The sequence below is a fragment of the Ixodes scapularis genome, unplaced genomic scaffold, assembly GCF_016920785.2.
Source record: "Ixodes scapularis isolate PalLabHiFi unplaced genomic scaffold, ASM1692078v2 PGA_scaffold4__175_contigs__length_147842914, whole genome shotgun sequence".
In the NCBI taxonomy this organism is placed as follows: domain Eukaryota; kingdom Metazoa; phylum Arthropoda; class Arachnida; order Ixodida; family Ixodidae; genus Ixodes; species Ixodes scapularis.
In genome coordinates this window covers 78,067,769-78,094,366 of record NW_024609879.1, presented here as the reverse complement: position 1 = coordinate 78,094,366, position 26,598 = coordinate 78,067,769, and the positions used below count along the sequence as shown (strand labels likewise).

General features: G+C 45.2%; 1 protein-coding gene across 1 annotated transcript in view; it reads right to left on the bottom strand.

Annotated features, from left to right (window-relative positions):
- The window catches only part of LOC115310654 (lipase member K), a 58,362-nt gene that overhangs the window by 8,408 nt on the left and 23,356 nt on the right, over positions 1-26,598 (bottom strand). Inside the window, exons 3-8 of the mRNA XM_040206516.3 lie at positions 24,782-24,983; positions 21,540-21,654; positions 18,307-18,457; positions 11,308-11,400; positions 9,827-9,979; positions 720-791 (exon numbers count right to left, since the gene is read on the bottom strand). Of these exons, the coding sequence (XP_040062450.2) occupies positions 720-791; positions 9,827-9,979; positions 11,308-11,400; positions 18,307-18,457; positions 21,540-21,654; positions 24,782-24,983 (786 nt within the window). The remainder of the gene's footprint in view (positions 1-719; positions 792-9,826; positions 9,980-11,307; positions 11,401-18,306; positions 18,458-21,539; positions 21,655-24,781; positions 24,984-26,598) is intronic.

The window sequence follows — 26,598 nt, the reverse complement described above, 5'->3', positions numbered from 1 at the left end:
TATCTAAGTCTTTAATTTTGTCTGACCGTGGAGAGGGCGGGGGGCTGTCGCCTTGTCAGGCATGTCGATGCCTTTTGTGGCGGCCCCCCAGACAGCTGTATTCCTCGACGGTTGTCTAAATAAACCTTGATTTGATTTTATTTGATTTGAGAGTAGGAGTGGAGGAGGAGACGGTACGGAGACGGCGGAGGGGGAAAGATTTCCTCCTCCTCAAGAGCTGCGCTCTATTTCCGCATTACAGATACTGTGTCTGTAAACGTCATTCATTTTTTCTTTTCATTTTTTGCCAATATTAGAGCCCAGCTCTTAGGCGCCCATTTCCGGGTTGAGCGGCGTCGCCGTCGGTGTAACCGCGCGTTGCCTTATGGGTCATTTCCCCGCTAAAGTTAGCGGGGAAAACTTCCTGCTTAATTTAGCGGGACAATTTTTCCGTAAATTTAGCGGGAAAATTTTTCTGCCAAGTTTAGCGGGAACATTTTCCCGCTAAATTTAGTGGGGAAATTTTCGATCAATTTCACGCTGAATGGGAGGGGAGCAGGAGAGGAGAAGGGGAGGGCACAGAGGGGGAAGAGGGGCATACTCTCCCCTCCGTGCCCTCCCCTGCTCGTTCTCAAGAGCTGCTCTTTAATTTGGAATTACAGAGAATTGTAAACGACTCGTATTCTGCCTTTTTTTACTTTCTGAACTTCAAAAAGAGCAGTACTAGAAGTTTCGTGTACCTGTGCATAGTGGACGATGTTCTGCGTGGACGTACCCGCCGGCATGTGCGCTATATACACTGGAATCCTTGTCTGGACAAATAGAAGAGAAACAACACAAAAACCTGTTTTGATATATGGACGTTAGCAGAAAAGAATTCATGCAGAATATATTGTTCAAAACGACTTCATTTTCTTTAATAAAAAAACATATATGTAGGAATAAACAAATAATGCTGCCAAGACGGATATTTGCTATAGAAACCCGAGAACTGCAACAGTGTCCATGGGACACTAACATAGCTGGCAACAAAATGAATATTTAATCAAGCACTGCATCTGAAGCTGTTTAGTATGGTAAGCAAGACAAGACCGCAAGACTCTTGTAATATAATATTATCCTGAAATGATGGTGTCTTATTGGTAGCAAGCACACATTAGTATGCACCTGTGAGTAATTTCACTTTTGTTTTGGTTACTGCAACCATCACTGTGACCATAGCTGAATGCATGACGGAGAAGCGATTTGGTAGAATGGGAATTTCACTAAAAAAACTCAAGGCACTTAAATTACTAATATTTCTTCTTTTTTTTTTTAGTTTTGGCGCCTAATTTTTGGACTAGTGTATACAATGCAAGATCTGGTTTCTTATTTTTTTGTTTTCTCATTCGTGTTTTTTTTTTTTTAAATGAGAAGTTAAAAATTACATTTATGCGCTTGTCTTGGCGCCATTTGAGATGACATTATGCCAAAGGCTTTCGAAATTCGTGGCTCGCTTTAAAGTTTATCTTGCGAAACGGTAGTATCAACTGGCATTCAGGTGATATAAATTAGAATTATAATATAATGCCTTTGCAGAAGCTAGAGAACAAAATAAAAACAAAGTGCAATTTTAAACATAGCAACAGGGCTACTACTGACCTAATGATGCTAATGATAATATTTTTTTCCAAGGAAACCACACCGTTACATAAGCTTGAAGTGGCGCATGCATTAGAGGCTTGCCGCCCCGAGCCTAACATTAAATAGTAGTTTAGGTTCTGTGGCGTATATCTGGAGACAACGTAAAGATAGTGACCATCGGGTGCCTGACGTCTTTGCTGTAGATGAAAAATTTATCCATTCCCGAACACCAGCTTATCTGGTGTCTTTTACCTGCCTCATGCCGCAGCAATACACGAACGCAAGGTGGTACAGTAGACATACAGATCGAAGCGAGATAGTTTGCATATCGCTGTAGAACAAACCGAAAGCGTGTGAGCCTCAGATGTTCGGACCATGTATTTCAAGGCACCTTTTTACTTGAGTCGAATTTAGAAATTGCAGCGCAAAATCTTTCAGCTGCTGCCAATCTGACTTGAGAGGTATCTTTCTGTGCTGTCTTTCTTATGGATATTGCGCATCCCCGTCATTTGGACACAACTGATTTAAAAAAAAAAAAAAAGAAACTTTAGCGGTGTTTATACTTTTTGATAACACCTTCTTATATGGCTGGAAACTTGGAGAGTGCATTGAATATATTTTTTTTGTATTCTTCCACGCTAACATACTTTGTTCGTGTTTTTTTTTTTTTTTTTTTTTTTTTATATAGAGAGCGCGACACTGCTAGCGCGAACAAGCGATCGCTGATTTTTCCAGTTTTTCTTTTTGAAACCAAGGGATGTCATCCAAGTTATTATTGCTACGGAAAGAGATCACTTAGTTCTCTATTGTAAGCGATAAAATTTCGTGATCGCTAATACTATTTAGAAGTAAAATGCGAAAATGCGCCAATGTCGTGTTCGCGCTAATAGTGTCGCGATGTGTACGGTGTTTCTTTACGATTTTCTGCCACCGATATAGTGCGCACCTTAAAATATATTCGCCGTTCGGGCAGCACATTTAATAAAACAATCAATATATGAATGAATGAATGAATGGATCAATGAATGAATGAATGAATGCTGACGCCACAAATCAGTATTAAAATTAATTGTGAGCTGGAAAGGTATGTAATATTTCTTTTCTATATTTTTTTCGACTTACGGCGGTTCGCAGTAGACGTTGCGCGCCGCACTATTCAAAATGCCGTGAGAGTGACAGCTGACCTCCGGGGAAGCAGTCACGTGGTACACTCACAACGCTCAACTGGCAGGGTTTGCACGAAGTGTCCGCTTTGCTTCATCGTATAGAGAATTAGCGCCTTTATAGGTACACAGGGCGTTCGCATTTAATTCAGACAAATATATATTTATTTTTATTTTATTTTTTTAAGAGATGAAAGTTACTAGACGAGTGCCGTCTTCACCTTGTATTTAACATGCTCGGCGGACGTGAGATGGAAGATAGTCGTTATGATATATTGTCTAATTAGCTATGCTCTGTTTACTGGTGTTTTTAATTATTGGTTTTTACGTGCCATGCTCTAAATTACAGAATTGACGGCAATTGCGAATAGGGCAGATACATTAAAATAATTTGCAAACATGTAATGAATTTTAGTCATCAATTGATAAACATTCACTATTATAAGCCCGATTTAAATGTTGCGCGCAAAAAGCGCGCCGCACGCCCTGCCCATGGGATGCGTAAAGTGCGTGCTCCGGAGCGCGAAGGTTCGGCGCTCCGTTCACTAGACGGACAGAACGACCCTGGAGACTGACACTCGAGCGCGCTCATCGTGCACCGAATTTTTCTCAGAGAGCGAATGACATCACGTCAATGTTACTAGAACAACACATCTGGGAAACTGCCATAAAGCGTGCTTTAAAAAGTAGCTCCGCCACGCCGCCATTTCTTCCGCAGCGGCCACTTTGGGGACCACTCGGCTGCGCGCATTGGTTAAAGTCGAGTCACGCAAGAGCCTGTGGCGCCATCTCAGAGTGACATTTCACAGTAGCTATATCAATTAGCTTGCATATTTCGACTGATCGCTAAAGGGTGGCGCCTGTATAGTGACCAGTTTTGTCTCGGTAGAGGCTAACGGTTTGGGTTTCAAGGGTGAGTTTCCCAACTCAGTGCTTTAGTAACCTTGCATCCCACCTGTAAACAAGATGGCGGCGACGACAGACAGGTGCTCGAGATGATCGGTGCAAACATTCGGACCGCTGCTCCTTTCCAATTGAATCGTGCTTAGTACAGAAGGGGAGAACGATTTTATTTCAAAGCCAAGAGAACAATTAGCGTTTTGGAAGAGGTATGTTTTGTGCATCTCGCCTGGAAACAAATTAACGCGCTATCTATCGAACGGTAGCGTACCGACAGCACATCGAAGGAAAAGTTGTCGAAATGTAAAGACAGTTGGATCTTGCCTTTTTTAGAATGCTTAGCTCAACGAATAAATAAGCTTCGGTTGGAAATCTGAAACATCAGTTAGCATTCTGGAAAAAGGTTTGTTCGTGCATCTCGCCTGAAAAACAATTCACGTGCTGTCTATTGAACAGTGGTGTGTTGGTAGCGCATCGCCAAATTCTGTCTCACGCTGCCAGTGGGAACCACGTAACATCGCTGACAAGTTTGGTAGTTTCCTGTCGACAAGCCAGTTCAAGAATGCCATCTTGAATTTAGAAGTAAGCTGGATGCATGGTCAATAAATAGATCAGTCATAGTAACCATCCGCGTATGTGCTCGAAGCGAGTCTCTAAACATTTCAGGAGTATTAAAATATTTAACGAAACTTTTTATCGTCACTGACTTTTTTTTTTTTTCTTTCCACTCAAACCTACAAAATTTCGGCGTCTGCAACCTGTATCCATGAGATCCCAGGCTCGTCATCACCGTGCGGTCGGAAGCGGCTCTTTCGGGTCATACGTGATTAAGGAGGGAAAACAACGCTGTAAGAGAAGGTCAAGCAACAGAAGCATACACGGCGCCTGCTGGTCGTGGATAGTTACGGTGTGTCATGCTCCAGTGCGCTATATGTTCCGTGTAGTTGCAGGGCTCCGAGTAGGAAATTTGGAGCGTCGGAGATTTTAAATCAGGATAAAAAATGTGAAAATATATTAATTGATATCTAAAAAAAACATTTACTTGCTTGAAAATTCTTGCAATTCTCTAGCAGTATTTTCCCGTCAATACTGCAAAATCAACACGGCCTGTAAAATCAATAATTGAGAAATTAATTAACGAATATTAAATAATTAGCCTTCGTATACGCCATTCACACGGTCAACATAAAGGTGCATTTAACATAGGTCCCTTGGCTATCGGCGAATCAGCCCGTGCTCTTGGGTCGCGAGCACACGCCACGCGCGTACGATTGTCAAATGATTGGCCGCAGAGAATAAAGTTTCCTTAGCTAAAGGTGCCTTCACAGTCGTGTGAACGTATTACTATGGCAATTATCTCCTCATATAATGTCTGCCGTGCCTTATAAATATATGATGAAAACTGAACTCCTCCAACCATAACCTCCTGTTTATTGAAACACAGTATGAAGAAGGGTGTGCTCCAACTCTCGCCCCCTTTTGTTTAGTAAATATGTCCGAAATAATATTAAACACGCTGTTTACATTTCTATAGATGCTATGTTCAGTGCTCGCGCACTGGAAACATCAATTTCCTTAAGAGCCAAGGCTCGTTTTCCGAACTTCTTTGGGTGTCATTGTCACCAGCTCGGAGCACGTGCATCCAGGGCTCGCGCTGCAGAGCCCGGGAATTCGGGGTTCAATCCCCACCCTTGCCAGGTAAGTTCCGGATGATAATCATACCGGAGTGCGGTCATGTATCACTATCTGTGTGATGCCTGATAAAGGTGCCTTGTGGAGGTTTCTGAGATCACTTTAATATGATGATAACTCACTCTGTCGGCTCTAAGCATCATAGAAATTGGTAAATCATAACGATGGGCGACTAATTTTCCTATTAAAAAAGCAATAAAAAATCGCAGACGCCTAGGTCATCTCAAACGATGTGAGGAGCATTGTTCCGAGAGCCAGGACAACATGTTATCAATAAAAACGCTACAATTCCCTGAGCTTGCCAACGCTGTTATAACAAACTGTGTATGCTTTTGTAGATGATAAAAGCAAATAAGAGTAGTCGAAGAATGTTATTTTTTCGCGGAGATGGCACATAATAAAGGAATAATCGTTTCAAAACCAGGGCACTCTATTTTTTTTTCTTTTTTGTTTCCGCGGGAGTGAAATGTCCAGTCGTCGGCTCTTCGGTTGCATCGTTGTCCGGGGTGCATGGCTAACGAGCCGCGCACATTCGACATATCACTCCGCGGTTCTACCCGTCGGAGGCGCGAGGGTCCTTCGCTTGCTATTGGCTGACTGTGGTCCTGGTTCCGTAGATGTGGTAGTTGACCTCGGTGTGTTGCGATCTTCGATTTTTTTTAATTTTTTTTTATTAGGGAATTCGGTTGCGTATTGTCATGATTCAGATATATCTATGCTGCTTAGAGCCAGCAGAGTGTGTTATCGCCATATTGAGGCGCTCTCAGATTCATTATTAGGGTACCTTTAAAGACCCCAGGCGAGCGGTTGTACTGCGCTGGCAAAATTTCGTATCTAGGGATGGGAGGCCCGTCGCCCGCTTTCAGATTCAATATTAGGGCATCTTTAAAGACCCCAGGCGAGCGGTTGTACTGCGCTGGTAAAATTTCTTATCTACAGATGGGAGGCCCGTCGCCCGCTTTCAGATTCAATATTAGGGCATCTTTAAAGACCCCAGGCGAGCGGTTGTACTGCGCTGGCAAAATTTCTTATCTACAGATGGGAGGCCCGTCGCCCGCTTTCAGATTCAATATTAGGGCACCTTTAAAGACCCCAGGCGAGCGGTTGTACTGCGCTGGCAAAATTTCGTATCTAGAGATGGGAGGCCCGTCGCCCGCTTTCAGATTCATTATTAGGGCATCTTTAAAGACCCCAGGCGAACGGTTGTACTGCGCTGGCAAAATTTCTTATCTACAGATGGGAGGCCCGTCGCCCGCTTTCAGATTCAATATTAGGGCACCTTTAAAGACCCCAGGCGAGCGGTTGTACTGCGCTGGCAAAATTTCTTATCTACAGATGGGAGGCCCGTCGCCCGCTTTCAGATTCATTATTAGGGCACCATTAAAGACCCCAGGCGAGCGGTTGTACTGCGCTGGCAAAATTTCTTATCTACAGATGGGAGGCCCGTCGCCCGCTTTCAGATTCATTATTAGGGCACATTTAATGACCCCAGGCGAGCAATTGTACTGCACTGGCAAAATTTCTTATCTATTGATGGGAGGCCCGTCGCCCGCTTTCAGATTCATTATTAGGGCACCTTTAAAGACCCCAGGCGAGCGGTTGTACTGCGCTGGCAAAATTTCGTATCTAGAGATGGGAGGCCCGTCGCCCGCTTTCAGATTCATTATTAGGGCATCTTTAAAGACCCCAGGCGAACGGTTGTACTGCGCTGGCAAAATTTCTTATCTACAGATGGGAGGCCCGTCGCCCGCTTTCAGATTCAATATTAGGGCATCTTTAAAGACCCCAGGCGAGCGGTTGTACTGCGCTGGCAAAATTTCTTATCTACAGATGGGAGGCCCGTCGCCCGCTTTCAGATTCAATATTAGGGCACCTTTAAAGACCCCAGGCGAGCGGTTGTACTGCGCTGGCAAAATTTCGTATCTAGAGATGGGAGGCCCGTCGCCCGCTTTCAGATTCATTATTAGGGCATCTTTAAAGACCCCAGGCGAACGGTTGTACTGCGCTGGCAAAATTTCTTATCTACAGATGGGAGGCCCGTCGCCCGCTTTCAGATTCAATATTAGGGCACCTTTAAAGACCCCAGGCGAGCGGTTGTACTGCGCTGGCAAAATTTCTTATCTACAGATGGGAGGCCCGTCGCCCGCTTTCAGATTCATTATTAGGGCACCATTAAAGACCCCAGGCGAGCGGTTGTACTGCGCTGGCAAAATTTCTTATCTACAGATGGGAGGCCCGTCGCCCGCTTTCAGATTCATTATTAGGGCACATTTAATGACCCCAGGCGAGCAATTGTACTGCACTGGCAAAATTTCTTATCTATTGATGGGAGGCCCGTCGCCCGCTTTCAGATTCATTATTAGGGCACCTTTAAAGACCCCAGGCGAGCGGTTGTACTGCGCTGGCAAAATTTCGTATCTAGAGATGGGAGGCCCGTCGCCCGCTTTCAGATTCATTATTAGGGCACATTTAATGACCCCAGGCGAGCAATTGTACTGCACTGGCAAAATTTCTTATCTATTGATGGGAGGCCCGTCGCCCGCTTTCAGATTCATTATTAGGGCACCATTAAAGACCCCAGGCGAGCGGTTGTACTGCACTGGCAAAATTTCTTATCTATTGATGGGAGGCCCGTCGCCCGCTTTCAGATTCATTATTAGGGCACCTTTAAAGACCCCAGGCGAGCGGTTGTACTGCACTGGCAAAATTTCTTATCTATTGATGGGAGGCCCGTCGCGGCAGACCAAGTTTTAGGCAGTATAAACATTCGCACAACCCAATTTTTCATCCGGCCCCAAAGCACGTTACACCGACACCGGCCTTACTACATTCCGTTCACCCCTAAAATGACAGTGCGGTGGGAGCTACGCGCTTGCCGGACCAATCAGCCACCTCCCTTTTATCACCTGACCCATAGCCTCCTCTATACTGACAAAGCCTGGCAGATCGCCACGAAACGCGGCCGCCAAAAGTGAAAAGGTAGAGTGGCAGACAAGATTCATGTAACGGGCGCCCCGCTGCGGCGAGACGCCGAAACACACTTCTTTTCAGCGATGGAATGTCCGCTCGCTGCCGCTTCTTTCTCTTCGGGTTTGGAAACCATGTTTCAGGCCCTCGCCGCTGCAAACCCTGTGCGCTGAATACCGGACTCCCCGAGAAATACTCTGAGCTACCAGATCCTCGCGCTGCGAATCTGCGACCGGGCACTCTATGGCTTCGTCATCAAACTGCCGCAGCCAGGCTTTTATCATAGAGGAGACTATGCCTCACCCCATTCACTGCGCGCGGGTATGCGCAAGAGAAAGAAGTGTGGCAAAAGATAGAAGTGTGGCTGGTCCAACCAGCACGTAGCTTCCACACCAACGGGCGGTATGGAGCGAAAACAACTTTTGTACGAGTTTTGAGAGACGGGCCAATCTTCTAAGGGGAGAATAGCGACGTCCGGGTACGAAAAAGAAGGTCCGAGCAGAGGGGGCTTTCTCCTTTCCCTCCTTTTGAACTGTTTAGTAACGCTGCCAGGCTGCGCAACTTGTAAGCCGAAGAGGAAAGGTAAGAAGAAAGATGTTAAAGAAATTGTTTCATGGCCCCTGTTATTGAATTTCAAGTGCCTTTTAAATGTCCGTCTCGCAGGTGTAACACTAACTGTTCTCGTACCGTAATATTTTTAATGCTTTAGCATACGGACGCTCGTTTTGTGTCTGTCAGTTTCTCAGCGCCGGACAGAAATGGAGAAAGAGTGTTGAGGGTGACGCATGCGACTCTCCTATTGGTCCAAATCCCCGACGTCACACGCGTCACCCTTTCCCTCTCTCCCCGGAGCTGACGAACTGACAGACACCGCCGGGTTTTCGTCAAAAGGACGGTTTTCGTTTTCGTCAAAGGAGCGTAGCACAGCTGGCGCAGAGCGAGAGAGGAGGAGTCGCGGCGCAGATGAATTCGGGCTGCTCAGTTGACGCTCTGCTGCGATGTGTGTGTGTAGTTGAAACGATGGATGCGGTTCCATCCACTAGTCATATTGCTGTCGTGATAAACGATGGGAAAGGGATCGCGCACGGACGGAAATGGGTAAAAAGGGGGTAAGAACAACTAATCCTAGCGCATTTCCTCCCAATACACCCCATTAATTGTCAAGTATTTTTTTTATGTTGGACGTATTGTTTAGCAGGAACACCCAAAACTGGACTAAACATTTTTTTCCTCTGATTCTTTTGTGTATAATTGATCTAATATTCACCTTCTCTGCGCTGGCATCTTTGTTTACTAGGCTGTGTCGGGCACTGTAATTATGCGCAGCAGCTCTTTCACGGAATATCTTACGCAGGGCATGTGTCCACAACCCAATGGGCAGCGATTTTTAGCCAGGATTATAGGCACTGTAGAGGTGTATAGCTCCCTTTCAATGAATATATATGTGATGATGCTTGATTACTACGCGAGTCAGCACAATTCTTTTTTTAAAGAAAGCTTACCGTGTTCAGCTGTTCTTGACTGGCCCCAACAACAATGTTGATAGGAAGGAAACAAAGCCCACGAAAGACGTTATTGCAGGCAGCGCCAATCACGGTCTGGGTCAGCTGGCTGGACGTCAGCAGTCCTCCCTTCGTAAAGATGTCGATGAAGTTCTGAGAAACCGACACAAAAATAACCGGATGTAGACTTGTCCGTCGAGCGCAACAATCTGTCCTCTTTTCGAAATACAACTTCGCATCTCTGAATGACGTCCTTTTGTAAGTGCTTAACCTTCGAACTCAATAAGGCAGGGTGTGTAGGAAGGCCAATGACGCCGTTATTTGAAGTGAAATATTGAGGATATGACTGCTCAAGCTGAGTCGAAGTACACTTGGCAGTCTTCTGATTGGTCGATACATTATTTGAATCTGATATGGTCATTTTGGAAGATTTTAACCATGCACAGGTGTTTTCGAGTAATTTGACTCAGAAAAGTTGGGGAAAGATAATTTCTGCCATTCTCAAAACAGAAATATGACTGAACGCATCTACGACTTCGTCAAGGCGCAGCAAGCTTAATATAGAACGGAAAACAGAGATGATGATTTTTTTAAATGCATTAACAAATCCACAATCTGCAAAAAAAAAAAAAAAAAAAACTATCTAGATTTGTGTATATTTTGAGTATCGGCAGTTTCCAATATGACATCTTGCGGCCGCGCTTGGCCACACATTTTTATGAAAAATAAAATTAATTGCACGACGGACAGAACTACTGCCATGTGAGAGTATTCGTAAAAGAGATGAGCGATTTGTTTTAGTTTAGTTTGTTCTCAAAAACTAAACTCACTGCATGACAATTTTTTTTTCCTTTTTGGTCAATATTGATGCCGCGTTCCCCTTGAATTTTTTTAGCCTTTGTATCCAAGGAAACGTACCTAGTAGTACCCGTTTATTTGGTGGTCTCGCTCAAAATATGACGTAGCTGTCAATACTGAGCTCACCACCCAAGAGGAAAGTGACGTGGCAATGTTTTGGTCCGCATTTTAATTACGAATATTCTACTATTCTATTAAATTCACCACTTTCCGGGACCTATTCCTGCGGGATTTCCTTCACAAAACGTGACTCGACAGAAATCGTCTGCCCGCCTCTCCGGTCGCAATCAGTGATATTGATCCTTTCATGAAGTAATTAATAATGTCCCATAACGTATCCCGTTCACGCCCACATCAATCACAAGCATTTATTTTTCTAAATTCAATGCCCGATGTTACTTTACTCATCCTTTCCTATGTAATGAATATCAGGTCTGTATGTTTGACTTTCACATGTTTTTAAAGAACCTCAACTCTTTAAATATATATGCCCCGAGGATACAATAAATATACAAATAATTAAGTCAATATATATATATATATATATATATATATATATATATATATATATATATATACTTTTTTTTAAAGTAAGTTTTGGGATGCACCGTGAAGACACTTACGGCAATTGGTTCAGCGAACGGGGCGAGCAAAGTCAGGGGAGTTTGAATGTGCGTGATGTCTGCGACGGGCGCCATGCCAACCACGAGATTCACCTGGAACGATAAGGCGAAACGGTCGGACACAATAGACCTTTTTCAAAATCCCCATCGGGCAACATTGGCGGTCGCCATTTCTTGGGTACGAAGCGTCTGATGGGATCCACGTCGAGTCCATGTCAAACGCTGATATAGCCCTCGCGTCCGATACATCTTCACAACGTATGTTCCCAAGGAATGGAGGACTCGGATAATTTAAGTAGCAGCCACTGGATGGCGCTCACTTACGAAAAGGGGTTGTCGTAGATGAACTCCGATTTACTTTGGGCTTCCGAGTGGTCATGTCACAAAATCAGCTGTCGGTTAGGCAGACTCGCGTTTGTCTTTTAAATGGGCTTCCGTGCATTCGGTAAATACCGCTAAACACCTAAAATTCACCTCCGAGCCAGTTCCATCGAAATCGAAGAAAACAGAGCAAACCGCATATTCAAGCTGTCTTTGAAGAAGAAACAAAATTAACTTACGTACAGCTTTATTGTCTTATTATTAATGGACGAAGAGCGCATTAGTGTGGTCAGAGATGAAAGAAAGAATAAACATGTAGGACGAAGACCGGAAAACCAGATCTTTCATAAGCCCGTCCCTTGTATTAAGATACATGAATTGAGGATCCAATAAACAGGTAAATAATTGAAGGCATACATACCCAAATAAATACATAAACACCTAGATACATAAATGGCGCTGACTGTTTCAACGTCGACCTTGAAAACAATTTGAAATATTATTCTGACGCCCGTGACGCCATTTCCCAAACCCGTGAAAATATTTTACATTTTTTTTTTTATCAACTTGACGTCCCGCGTTAAAATATTTCTTCCTTCATATTTTGACATCTCAAACTTAGAGCTTTGGAGCTTTGGCCAATTCGGCGTTCCTATCAGACTGGAAATAGATAGAAAGTGCTGGTCAAACAAACATCATCTTGCCTGCATTCGGCGTCGCGATTTAACACGCTTTCTTCGAGAACATATGTGCAGTCGATTGCAGTTTGAACATTTGAAGCAATGTTGAATGCACAAAAAAAAAAAAAAAAAAAACTTCCAAAGTACATGAACGATCAGGCCGCACGTGACGTTTGCATGTTTGTGCGCAACATTACAGAATGCAGCTCCGTTGTTTTTTATGAGTTATTTCACGTGGTTTATACAGATAAAAGAGCTCAACATCGTGTAATAAAATCTGCAATTGATTGGGAAATCCGTGCATCTCGTACAACCGCGCCAGAACCTTGGTTGGTTCGCACCAGTCAAGAAATATCAAGGTGACAATGCTTGTAATCGTTACCTTTTATTCATAATCCCGATCGTCCCGTGGTTCACCTGCTCTTTATACACGAAGCAAGCAGAAAATGTAAACTGAACAACGAACTCTCGAAACCGCGTAAAAATAAGGCGGGAGCTAGAGGCCAAGCGAGATTGCAGCCAAATGAAGACGCGCTCGCAAGATATGAAGGCACAAACAGATTGCACAGTTTCTTAGTGTTACGTAAAGAGCAAGCAATTGGGCCTTTTTATGATTATGATTGGCTCAGCGATGATATAACAGGTGCAAACACATTACGAACATCATGGTGGTGCGCTATGCACTCTCAACAAAAGGGTTGTCGTAGGGTACTATACTTGGGGTAGTCAGAAGCCGTCACAGATATCGCTACCCCCCCCCCCCCCCCCTCTCGTTATACTAACAACCCCATGGGCAGTCACACGGCACGCAATCAGCAGGTAACCACAGTGAGCACTCCCAAAAGCAACATGGCGGCTGGCAAGCGGCAGTGGAGCAATTCGAGTAAGGCCTAGCGAGCTGGACTGCTTTTTGCTAAAATACGATTCTCAAGTGCGTACGCCCGTTCGCTGCCTTCCGTGCGCACAAAGCACTCCGAAACGCGCCTCGAAGCACCGGCACCGCACCTATAATACGAGTAGGGGCGACGATGTGAGGGGGGGGGGGGGGGGGGGGCGCATTCGAGGGGGTTTGTCTGCGATTGCTTTCGCGAGGCCGGCTGCATTTACTTCGCGGCCAGAAACCATTCAAAGAAGGAAACAAAATAGCGACAAATGGAATGATGTCTTTAAAAAAAATTGGGTTGTGTGTGTGTTTATACAGCCTAGAACTTGGTCTGCCTCACAGGGGCGACGAGTCTCCCAGCAGTAGATGAGAAATTTAGCCAGTGCGGTACAGCCGCTAGCCTGGGGTCTTTAACGTGCATCACGCAGTAGTGATACACGACCGCACGCCGGTACGATGCTCATCCAGATCGAAAAATGATGTCTTTACTGAACAGAGCGTCTGCTTGCTGTGCTTGCCGCAAGTGATCCGGCGTTTTCGGTTTACAGCGGCGAGGCGAAGCATCACCGATTTAAGCTGCGTCGGTTCCGATCGTTCAACGCTCCTGCTCACTTGTTAGCATTCGTTATTCACTTTCAAGTCCCTGGTAATCGTCACCGCGTCTGTGCACGCACTTTGCGCTATTCACCGCACGGAACACCCATTCAACTGGCTATGCGACTGATCCCATTTGGACGAGAGGCCGAGAACCGAACCAGACCGAACCCTTTGTGGCTGCTACGGGGAGCCATGGAACGCCTCCATGTTTTTCACTCAAATAAGTAGACACATAAACGCGCGACTCCTTGAATTGGGCGGTGACACGCGCCACCTAACGGACAGCGCTCAAACTAAAGAAAAACAGAAACCAGCAATTCTTGCACTGAGCGCCTCGCCAGACATTGCCGTATGTACATATCCCACGCCACACTTCACTCATACGCGACATACAGACATCACAGCATTTTATACATCAACGCATTCAGAAAGAGCACAAGATACAACATCACATATTGACACTCTACATTCCTATACACACGTCTAGTCGACACCACCAGCTTATATACTGCTGTATTTTATGTGACCGATTAGGATGGTGACCACTGTCATATTTTGCATAAATACGAAAAGACTGTGCAAGATTTAGCCGTATATATTCTTTTCCTCTTCTGCCCTTAGGAAAGCGCTCGTATCTGTGATGTAGGGCCATTGCAAAAGTGAGCTGCAGGTTATTAATAAGTTTGAATAGTTGCTACACGTCACATTTTGAACAGTTTCGTTTTCTCGCTTGCCTACACTTCAAGTATACAGAAGCATGTTTAATTAATTGGATTAATTATCGAAAACAATTTCTGCAATCACAACTTTCTGAACACACTGATGCATTTTATTTTCTCTTTTTACATATCCAGACTGACTTTACCGGCGGTTGGGTACACGTTGAGTACACTGAGCACGCGCAGGTGATTTTAGCGAAGCCCGTCCGCCGGTCCTCCCCGAAGCGTTATTTCAGTTTTCTTCTTTTCGCTAAATATCCGTTCTATGCGCTCGCGCTCGCGCCAAGAGGACAGTGCAGAACTGCTGCTTTCGGGCCCGTGCCTTCACCTGCAACGAACGCGAAATACGTATGCTAAATTATCTAAATCCTGGTTAAGACAGTAGTGTTTGACTGCGTGCGTCTGACTTCGTTGCGGCAGCAAGAAATCAGGACATCCTTGCTGCTTATATCGCGTGCCAAGATGATTCCTTGAATTGGATTCCACGCTTGATACGAAGCACAGACGTGGCGGTGAGTGGCTTTCGGTTCTCGACGCAACGCTGTCAAACGCTAGTGTCTGAACCGGCCTTGTTTGAAGCGTTTTTTTATCGAGTATGCTCGATGAAATGTGCCAAATGAACCAGAGAAGGCGAATCATGTTACCTCGAGACAGAGAAATAGTGAAATACACGGACATGCTCCCAAATATATGTATACGTTCGTCCTGTCCGGCCTCAGTCGTGGTGTTCATTGCTTCATACTTCACTGCACTTGAAAGCAAAAAAATTGGGTACGACAGGCGCGCAAGTTCGGCGGAACCGAGGAGGCCAGTTGCAACTGATCTGCACACAGAACTGACCGATCACACCTTTATTGAGGGCACGCTCTTTACTTAACCGCACAATAACAAACGACGAGAGTATCTCGTCCGGCGAACATTAAAGTCAACTCACGCCTGTGCGTAGCTTCCTGTGCTTTTCTAGTTAAATTCCTCGAGCATGACGCTAGCTGCCAGCTGTTTGCTGCTGTACATGGTAAAACCCGCGACGGAACCAAAAAGGACCACCGCGATACTTTTTATCTGCCTCCGGTTTTAGCAGGTGCCTACCAAGGTTGCCTGTACTTGTTTGTTTTCTGCCAGTTTAGGCGAACTGAGCCACACGCTTGTTTCGACCGGTTCAAATTTGAATAAATGATAACCAACGCACAAAAAAAAAGTTTCAAGTGCTTCTTGAGATTTTTGAAGTGACTTTTACTATTGAACGACTGCATGCACTTGAATGTTCAATTCAAGAGTTTATAAAACGTGACTACCCCATGCTTGTCACCTGCCAACAGGGTGCTAACTCTCAATGGCTCGAGCCCAGTGGGTAGTTAAGTAAGCCTGTGGGGTAGTTACAGCCGTCAAAACGCACGATGACGAGGGGGGGTGCTCACTTTTTCTTAGAGTGTAGTTTATAAATAAATATTGAACAGTTTCTCGTCTTGATTGTTCGTCTTTTATTCCCGACATGTCTCCCTCGATAAAAGACGTTTATGCGCCCGCACGAGACAATTCACCAAAGTGCACCTATATATTGTAGAAACAAATTAACAAAAGAAAAAAAACATTCGCCTAATTTTTTACATAAAAATGCACCCAAAAGTATACGGCCTTCTAATAATCAGTGTTTTTGTGTGTACGGGTTTATTATTACTTCTTTTCTTTATTCCTGGGTGTTTTGCGAATTTTTTTATCCCACAGATTCGGTATTTATCGTTAACAGTTCTTTTTTTCCCATCACACAAACAATTGAATGTTTATCGGGAATTAAAGCAAATAGGACAGGGGCATTGGGATCCCCATCCTCCTCAGAACATTCGCAATTTCCCGAACACATGAAAAATGTTTCGGTACAGATAAGAAAAAAAAAGCGCGAGACAAAACGCAGTTTTAGTGGATCGTTCCGATACTTCCGATACGAATACCTGATACTCCGCCGACGCCATTGCGCATGCATCGTATCGCTAGCATTTATCGTTACCGGAGATTTGCGAACGATTCACTAAAACTTCCAAATAGGCGTTTTTTCCTTGGAAAGAAGCAGCCTCGTTTACACTTCAATTAGGGGATGTGTTCCGGACCAACACAAACTTAAGCTGAAGATTAAGGTTTCTCTCAGTAAAGATTTGGATTTTCTTATTCAAGGAAAGCTCTAGTTGTTTTTGTTGTTTTCGCTTTTCCTCGATTTTTATGAAACACGCTCGGGGACAGTTTCCGGTTTTGATTCGGGAGTTTTAGCAGGAGGGGGATGGCGAACGCCTGGGGGACCCCAAACAGCTTGGCGCGTCGCACACAGCATGCGCGAACCCTCTACGCATGGGCAGCGCGACGCCCCAACATATTTCTGAGACCCAAAGCTTCAAGGGCCCCACTCTAAAACCTTCGATTGGATATCTACCCGAAACACAAAACCATAGTTATCACGAATGAGGCTGCGATTCCGTTAGTACCAAGCGGGGAAGTTGCTGTTAAGATTAGCTTGCACAGTGCAGTAAGTATAGTACTTCTAAGCTGGGATCTTTAATATGTCTTGACTGCTTTAATTCTTTGAGTTAGCATAAGGACTCAAGGTGGTGTATCAAGGCACGCTTTGCAGCGCGATTATTGCTCGTGCCTCAAGGACCATTCGAAGCTAACATTTTGTTTAAATGTTCTTTCTTAAATGTGTAAATTCTGATAATTAAAAACGGCACCGTGACAAAACAGCACACGACAAAACAGCACCGTAAAAACAGGATGCGTCAGAACAGCACGACTTCAAAATATCACAGCGACAAAACAGCGTACGTCCAAATAACCCACCACAAAAAGCACAGCGTCAAAAACAGCACATTGACAACACAGCCTGTGGCGTTAAAAATGCATGTGCCATACCAGCTCTGGACAACGGAAGGGTGTTATGGATAGCAAAATACAGTCGCTACAAATTAGAAATTACAATACTATATGCCTGGCTGCTAACGGTTGCCTTATGCTGTCAAGCATTTTTTTTAACAATTCTAATGTTTTGTATAATTAGACCACATGGTCATGTTCCCAAATATATAATTAACTCGCATTAAAAATTATTCAGTGTTTTACACCATTTGTTTTTGTGGCTCTTTAAACTCAACCTGAAAAAAGCGTGCCTATTAAAAGAGTGTTCTTGAAAGCTTCATTGCTGCCCGTTGTGAGGTTTGCGAATTCCAAGTCACAGAGTAGTTTCTGTTTATAAAAAAAAACAATGGATTTTTTTAATAGTTCATTTAGAACGATAATGCACAAAAAAATATAATCAACAAGGTACCATCGCATATGTTCCACTAAAATTAAGATCTTTAGGGGGTTACAAATTATTTGTACCTTGACAGTAGAGGTAGGGTAAAATGTAACTGCACACGTTATAAATACGCACACTCTCCCAACATACCAATAACGCAAGGTGAAAATAATAAATAAAATATACTTTACGTGGGGTGCTTTTTTTTCCCGAGCGACGTTTTGACGCTGTGCTGTTTTGGCATGTGCATTCATGTACCTGTGATGCATTGAGCTAGAGCTGTTTTATCGCGTGGTTTTTTACGTATGCTGTCTTGTCGCCGCGCTATTTTGACGACGCGCTGTTTTGACCGTGCTGTCTGTGTCGTGTGATGTTTTGACATGTGCTGTTCTGGCGCGCTCCTCCAAAAAACATCTCCGACATCCGGCCTGAAAAAAATTAACTTAAAACTAAACAGGCACACAACGTTTCAGACAGTCATAGTTAATGCTAAAATAACAGTTTGCAAAATCTCACCTTGTCATTATACGCTAGCCTTGTGGAGAGTAGAACCAGCGTAACGGTGAATCCTTGAGACCAGGTAAGGAGGCTGATTTCACCAAATCCCGTCTGGGAAATTATGTAGTCTATTGCAGCTGCAAGGTCGTACCGGCCGATCTTGTCGAAACTGAGCAAAGGAGTGGCAAACAAAATGAATACACAGTTGCACCACATTTGTACCGCACAACTTACTTAGCTTTAAGAAAATCATATTACGATTTCTTATATATATATATATATATATATATATATATATATATATATATATATATATATATATATCTTGGCTACTTCTGGATCGTCGAGCAACACTGTCGTTAGAGCTTCGTACACTCATTACTACGTACGATTTATTAATCGGAATTTACGGTTCCAAAAAATTGAAAGATATCTCGGGCAGTATTTAGGTGTTGCATTGCCAAATACAGTGCAGATGCACCGTACGTGGCCTAATTTTGCTTCAAAAGTTTATCTTTCGAGAATATTAATTAAAAAGAAATCGCTTGTCGGGCACCTTTCTTCTATCCCATCTATATATCTTCAAGTTTCCTTCCCGTGTTTAGGGTTTAAACATCATGTTCTTTTGACCATCGCAGGAGATCCAAAATTGCCATCATGCGCGACCTAATCCCTGAGTTGGAAACGTCAACACAAATCATAACACAATATTTTTTTTTATATATATATATAAACGCGAAGAAAAAAAAACGACCGTCGAAATCTGCTGTTTGCGGTTACATCCCAGCAGGAAAATTGTGTTTTGAGCTCGGTGGTGTTCAGACATTGGACGGCCGGACTGCGGGGTGCTTCAACTTTAGCGATTTTTGCCGGAGTCGTGTCGCCTCACAATTTCTGAAGCAAGTGAACAGTCCTTTACTCCCCTGCACAAACCGGGCAAGTGTAACTTTCGCGGATATTTTTTTTTTTTTTTTACAAGTCTGTAAAGTTTAAAATAAGAACACCCCGCATTATGTCCGTTAGGCCGTATAACTCAGATGTACAGGCCGCATTAATGCACCTTCCGCATTTTTTTTTTTTCAACAAGTTAGGAAAGTCTGAAAACAAATCACCCTGCTTTTTTTGTTTAGGGACTCAAGGGAGCTTAAAAACATAATATATCTTCTTTGTCAAGCGCATATATTAAACTCTTGCTCTAAAAAAAAAAAAAATCTATCTTACAGAAAACATTTCAGCGATAGACTCGATCGTTCTGTAGACGTAAAAATACCTTAAAGCAGATAGTTTGCCAGATTATTTTTTGACAGTTCCGATTTCGGAAATATTTGGTTTGTGTAACCTTTGCTACCTTTTGGCATAAAACCCCTTTTATATTCGTTTGCCTTGACGTGTAGTGACATGCGCCCAGTTCTGCGCGCGCGCGCATAGACCTTTTGGTCTGTAATGCAGTTGTTGCCGGCGACAACGAGCTGGCAGTGTCTGTGGCGACGCTGCTCCATTTTAACGCAGAACTGGTGTCTTACTAAAGCTAGCTTCGATTAAGCATTGAAGATAGTCAGCGAAGCGTGCAAGGTAGCAGAGAATATGTCGGCTGCCAAAAAATCCTGCGCCAAGATCTTTGCGAATTTGAAACTTTCCAAGAAAAAAAAAACAAAAAAAAACCTAAGAGAGGATTTCAAGACGCTTCGAGAAGACCGCCAGCTGCAAAAGCTTCGAAGGCAATGCCACGAAAAACGGAGGGAGACGAGGAGACAAGAGCGGCCGGGGACGTCAGAACGCCAAACCGTTTCTGGTAGACACAAAGCTAGCTGCCAAGGCCTCTACTCCCAATTCGAAAGCGTCACATTTCCAAACTCCTGCGTCCATCGTTTCGTGTTCGAAGTGTGACTGTAAACAAAGGCAGCTAGCTTTTTGTCTAGCCACTAATCATGCCAGTCATAGTTCGTTGTTTCGACGTGCCCACGTGATCTAGACTACTTTCTGTCAGCTTCTTCACGCACAGCCCCCAAAGAAACGAAAAGATGACATGACGATGCTGCCGCGGCGTCGCGGTGAAGGTTTGAACTGGAAATAGCGTCCGCTGCGTTCTAGTTACACGCAATTCTGCATGTGACGGCTTAATCGATAGATTCAAATAAAACTGCCTACATGCATTCCAACGTGCAACACCTTGGAGGTACGTGGGTAATCCTTAATACTAAAAGCGGCCTTTACCTCCCACATTGTGCAATGCATGAAGTACAGTATTTATGCGTAGATCGGTTATATTTCTTTAAAAGACATCTAACAATTGTTTCAGGGAGTGAGAGCAAGTATATGGTTTATGTATTTTCCCGTTAAATATAGCGGGGAAATGTACGACTCGTAACACAACGACTTCAGGCCGTAACGAGGCATCACACGACCCGATGTCCTGCTATATTGTGACGTGATATGACATCGCGGTTTGGAGTGACGTCAGATCATGTGGTGTTTACCCCTCGCTATATTTAGCGAGAAACTGAAGTCACACTGTGAAGTTGTGCTTTCCAGTGGCGTCACTTGACATCAGGTCATATGCTCACTCCTCACTCCGCATGACGCCATTCTGTCACCTGATACTATGATGCAGTGGCGTACCAACTTGTTTTTGAGTGAGGGGGCATACCAGACCCATACCCCCCCCCCCCCCCCCCCCCCCAGTGCCGGGGGGAGGTGCCCTTGGTATCCCATGGGCGCCGCCAGCCACTGTTAGACTTGCCCAGTGGCGGCTCTTTAAGGGGGGGGGGGGGAGCAAAACACATGCCTTGCCCAGCCCCACACCCCACACTCTGAGAAATGTGGGGGCAAGCGCCCCCCTTGCCCCCCCCCCCGCCCCCCCGGTTGGTACGCCGATGCTATGATGTCACGTGACGTAGATTTCCCGGCTGAATTTAGCGGAGAAATCCACAGACAGACAGGTGGCCGATCAAATTTCTGGGTGTTCGGCTGAGTTCCGCCAAAAAGACTTACATGCTTTAAAATTCGAATTCATCCAGCAATTTACCTGGCTCAGCTGCTTGCTCATAAGAATGTATGCTTACTGGTCGTACGTAAGGACACAAGCGCACGGTTATGCAATTAATAATTTAGGAACCATTTCAGCGTGCGTGGCGAATGTCGCCCTGTTGCCAGTTGGAACAACATATATGTTTTTGGTATTGTTGTTGTTGAACAGGGTAAAAATGCTCAGAAAAGAGAACTGATTACGCAGTGAACATGTGATAACTTGCCTCCATTCCCAGAATTCACGGTCCCTGGTAGTGAGCGTCTCGTGGTGATTAGAGTATGGCGTTCCCCTGGTGTTGATGAGCCAGACGTCAAAACCGGCATCGGCGAGAAGAAAACCTGTAAATAGGCCATTAACCTTGCTACCACAGTAAGGAACAGTTTTGTTCATGTTTATTTAACCAGGTTCTGCTTACAGCGCTCTTGAGGCACTGATAAGGTGTCTTACCAATACCACTTACAAAACAAGACACGCCCCAAAACAGGAAACAACGACTGCAAAAGGCGGTTTCGAACTGACTCATGTAATACGCGTTCGGATTCCAGGGTAGATGTGACAACAATTTCCTGATGTTTGCAGTAGCTACTAGGATTTGTAATGCGAGTTTGTACAGGTCTTTAGTAAAAGGTGGTGTTAGATACCGGGTTATACAGGCTAGGTTTGAACCAATTACTATATTCTAGTGCTGGTAACCATTACCGTATTTACTCGCACAATGAACGCACCCTTCAAGTCGGCTCTCAAAATTTTGACTTTTTTTTTTCACTCGCGTAATAAACGCTCCCCACACTCGGACGTCAAAACTTTGAACCCCTCCCCCACGCGCGCGAAATGAACGCACTTTTTTATCCTGGAGCAGCGAGATCGCGAAAGCATGGGCAGGTGGGCGAACAAAACACCTTGCAAAAGGCGTTAAAAAAATTCGCAAAGATCCTACGGAAGCAAGAAAAAAAAACATGGAGAGGAGCTTTTTTTTTAGCACAGCGCAGTCTGGACTTCGGGTTCGCGCGCCGACGCGCGCAAGGAGGTAAGAAAGAGAAGCGGAGAAGCGCTCTAAGCGAACGAAACAGCTTGCGAAAGGCGGCAAAGAGAATTTAAAAAAAAACCACGGAACTAAGAGAAAACTAAAACAAAGAGGAGCTTTTTTTTTATTTTTTCTTGCACAGCGCAGTTTGGTTATAGCCGATCCACATGACGGACCAAATCGCGATTTTCGTCCGCGGACCGTGTACCACGTGACCGGCACGTCACCGATTCCTGCGATCCGCGCCTCCTCCGCGGAGGCGCGGACTGATAAAGTCGAGCGCCTTTTTCACTCGCGGACGTTTGGCGGCAGACTGACTTGGAAAGCATTTAGTCTGGCAACGGTACATGGTTTTCTTGGTATTTTGCTTCTAATCGACGTAATCGTTCAAAACAAAAATGGCGCGTCGTTGCGTTTTGTGCGTTTGTTGGTTCATTTTGTCGTACGATTCTTGGTTCCACGCGTGAGAGAAACTCCAGAAACTTTGTCCGGCTGACGCGACGCAGGTTCCGGTGCTCCTCCGGGTCCGTGTCAAGAAGCTCCCGTCAAAACTCGTCTAGCACGCCGCGATAATTCTTGCACGTCCAATCAGGATTTCACAGAGCAAGCCGAGCAAGCCCTCTCTTGTGGATGTGGTGTGCTTGAGTGTTGTGCACGAGCGCGGAGTGCGTGGAGGCATCTCCAAACGCCCCTCCGCGAGCCGAGAAGTTCGTCGCGTCTACGCCGAAGCTTTCTCGGGCAGGATCATGCCTGTGTCACTGTCATGCTTTGGGTTAGTAAAGTTAGTGGCGCTTCGCGCGAAGCCTGTCCCGGTGTTTTGTTCTCGATCTGTACGTAGCAGCGGCGTACGATTCTTTATCGCGGTAGCAACCGTCGATTTCTCTCTTGGACAACGGTGCTACTGTGGGATGTTGGAGTTTCGCGGCACTGTGGGGTGCGAACAGGTTCGGTCCGTCCTCACTGGCGTCTGCTCGTCGTCTCCCTCGTGTGGATGCGCTTGGGAGACGGACGAACCGCGGATATGTCGTCACGTGATCAATCCGTCCGCGGATCAGTCCGTCGTGTGAATCGGCTATTACGGGGAGTCGCGCGCCGCGCGCAAGGAGGATTTCTTAGCGGAGAAGCCCTCTAAGCAAACGAAACAACTTGCGAAAGGTGGCAAAAAAAAAAAAAAAACCAAAAAAACAACGGAACTGAAAAAAAGAAAAAGAGGAGTTTTTTTTTTCTTTTTTTTTTGCACAGCGCAGTTTGGTTACGGGGGTCGTGCGTCGCGCGCAAGGAGATGAGAAAGATAAGCGGAGAGCCCTCGTCTAAGCAAACAAAACAGCTTGCGAAAGGCGGCAAAAAGAACCCAACGAACTAAGAAAAAAAGAAAACAAAGAATTTTTTTTTTTTTTTGGACAGCTTAGTTTAGTTGCGGGGTCGGGCGCCGTGCGCAAAGAGATAAGAAGTTCGATTTTTTCAGGATAAAATGTCCGTTCATTATGCGAGTAAATAGGGACGCAAAATTTTTACTTCACGTAATGAACGTCCCCCCCCCCTCCCCCAACTTTGCATCGATTTTTCGGGAAAAAAGTGCGTTCATTCTGCGAGTAAATACGGTACTATTTAGGGTTAGTAAGATCTTGGTTTCATCGTGAATCAAAAGACAGAGGCTGGAAGCCTAACAAAAAGGATACTCACTTGTTAAAGACGCAAAGTCACAGCGAATTTATTATACTTGGTCATTTTAGCCGATGATAGTACACAAACAGAAAGATTACAAACTGCCCGACGCTGCGTTTCTGAAGCTGTTTGGCTCGCCCTAAGCGGAGCGAAAGTTCGTCTGCTTCTTTTTGCAGGAATTGTTGTGACATCTGAACTCCGAGCTCTGCTTGGCTTGATTAGAAGGATAGTGCGTAGACATCAAGGCAGCTAGCATTCAGGTCTACCATTATCCTTCCAATCAAAGCGAATAGGAGATCGGCACACTTATGTGACCGCAACCGTTGCGCGAGAAGCAGACGAACTTGCGCTCCGCATTGGCTCGTAACATCAAGCTTCGCCTTGACTTGAGTCATGAAGTATGGTGCATGGAACGAGTCTCCAATGGCTGTGTTTGCCGCGTCTAAAAACGTTGTGCCTCGATTTCCGCTGATGGCGTGTAAGAGCAAATGTGGTGAATGTCTCAAGCGCCTGTTCCGCAGCTGGTCGCGCTCTCTAGCTTGGAAGTCCACAGACAGCAGTTCGGACGCCACGACAAAAGTGACGCTCTCGTTCGCTCTGCTTGCCGGAACAGGCTAAACACACCATTCGGAAAGCGCTCCGGGCACCGTACTAGAGATGAAACGAAGTGTACCAGCATATGCGCCAGGCACTTACTAGTTTTTGTTAGCAGATACCACTGGCTTTCTTTAAAAAAAAAACGTGGGAAAAACAGTTCCTTTCTGACGGATACTTACCTGGGCTTTCCAGGGGATTGTTCATGACATAATCTGCCGCCGACGAGATGACACCGTGCACACACAAGACCGGGGTTCGGGTTTGGCCCTGACCGGTTTCTGAGAGACCGTGAGGGATGCGGTCAATCTCCAGGATGTAGCCGTCCTCCGTGGTCACGTGGTGCCGCTCGGCCGGATAACCCCATTTCTTGATCAAACCAATCTGCGCCGCACGGTTAAGACTGTTAGCCCACTGCAACTTTGAGCACGTGTAGTGAAAGCCTACGCTTCAGAACCTATAGGAATCCTTGATCAATCTCCACTCCTGCCTGTTTAGACCTGGGTGAGCATTGCACCGGCGTGCAGTCGTGTGTCCCCAATGCGTAGTGCACGTGACAGACCCTGGCTAACTGTGGTACTGTGGTGGCAAAATTTATTATCTGCAGCGGGCACACTAACCCGCATTGGGGACTTACTATTATGCGCCGTTTAAACAGGCATACGACGCTACTGAGGGTAAAAGTAAAACAACCTCCTTTGAGCACGGTTTATAACCCCAGCATATCTTGTATAAAAGGTGAATGTTATATCTGCATAAACTAAAGCTTTTCTCCGCCAACAGCACGGTCAGGAATATTCCGTTTCACCTTACAGCGGAAGCTACGAGCCATACTAACTCTCTTCTACTCAGTGTCTCTAGTTTCGTCCAGTACAGATGAAGACAACGCCAGGCGATGAAAGAATGGGCAAGCACTTGGCAGGCCGGGAAGAAGGAGACACTGCTCATCTCCTCTCTAACGTTCCAAGTGCTCTCCCTTTCTCGCCTCGCCCCATATTGCCCTCCTCCACCGTCCCGCCTTGTTAGTGCTCGCCCTCTCTTTTCGCCTGGCGTGGCCTTCGCATGCACCGCAAACAACTAGTAGCACGAGTATAGCTAATCCAGAGCTGTGAACCATAGGGAGTATTCACTGGCGGTCATAGCTAAGCTCGCTGCTGCATGCTTTTGTACAAATTTTGAGTAGCAAGTTAATCTTCTATAATCTTCTAGAGGGAGAGTAGCGACTTCTGGAGAAGCCTGGTACATACAAAGGAAAGTCCCGGTGATAAGAGCATTTTTCCTTCTCCTCTTCTATTGTGGTTGCCCGAGAGCTGACGGGAAACTCTTCCCGGGCATGCGCTGTGAGCAGTTACCTCAAATATGGCGTCCAGTGAATACCACCTACAGCAAGTTACAGCTCAAGAAGGTAGGGTGAAGGGAAGGAGGGCCGAAGGGGAGGAAGCAGACGGAAAGCTGGAGAGAGGAGATTTCCCCCTCTCTTCTTCAGCACTCCGTCTTCTTCCTCCTCCCCTGCCTTTCTTTCCCTCGCCCTACCTTCTAGAGTTGTAGCGAACTACAGTGATATGACCGCATGCCCTGCAAGGAGCTGCACCCTCCCAAAGGTCACTTGATATTCACACAACATTAAATTGGCTAAGTTAGCAGGTGGCGTCCCCTGCTCTCAATTCTAAGGGTAAAGGGGTAGAGAGGTGTACGCCCCCTCCCCGACACCTGTCTTCATACTTCCTTCTTCACAAAAATATAATTCGGGCTAGAAAAGTTGTGAAGACCTCAAATAAATTTATTATTTGTTTAATATTAGTACATTGTCTCCACGACGTCGTCTTTTTTTTTTTTTTTACAACTTTACTTTTCTTTGACGCCGGCGCCGCAAATAATAAAATTCAACTAGGGCCCCCGGGGCAAAAATATTCATGGCACACACCCCTTCGTACCCCACCACATCAGCTTCAACGAAACATTTTCCAGCAAACATGTAACACACATGATATTATGGATT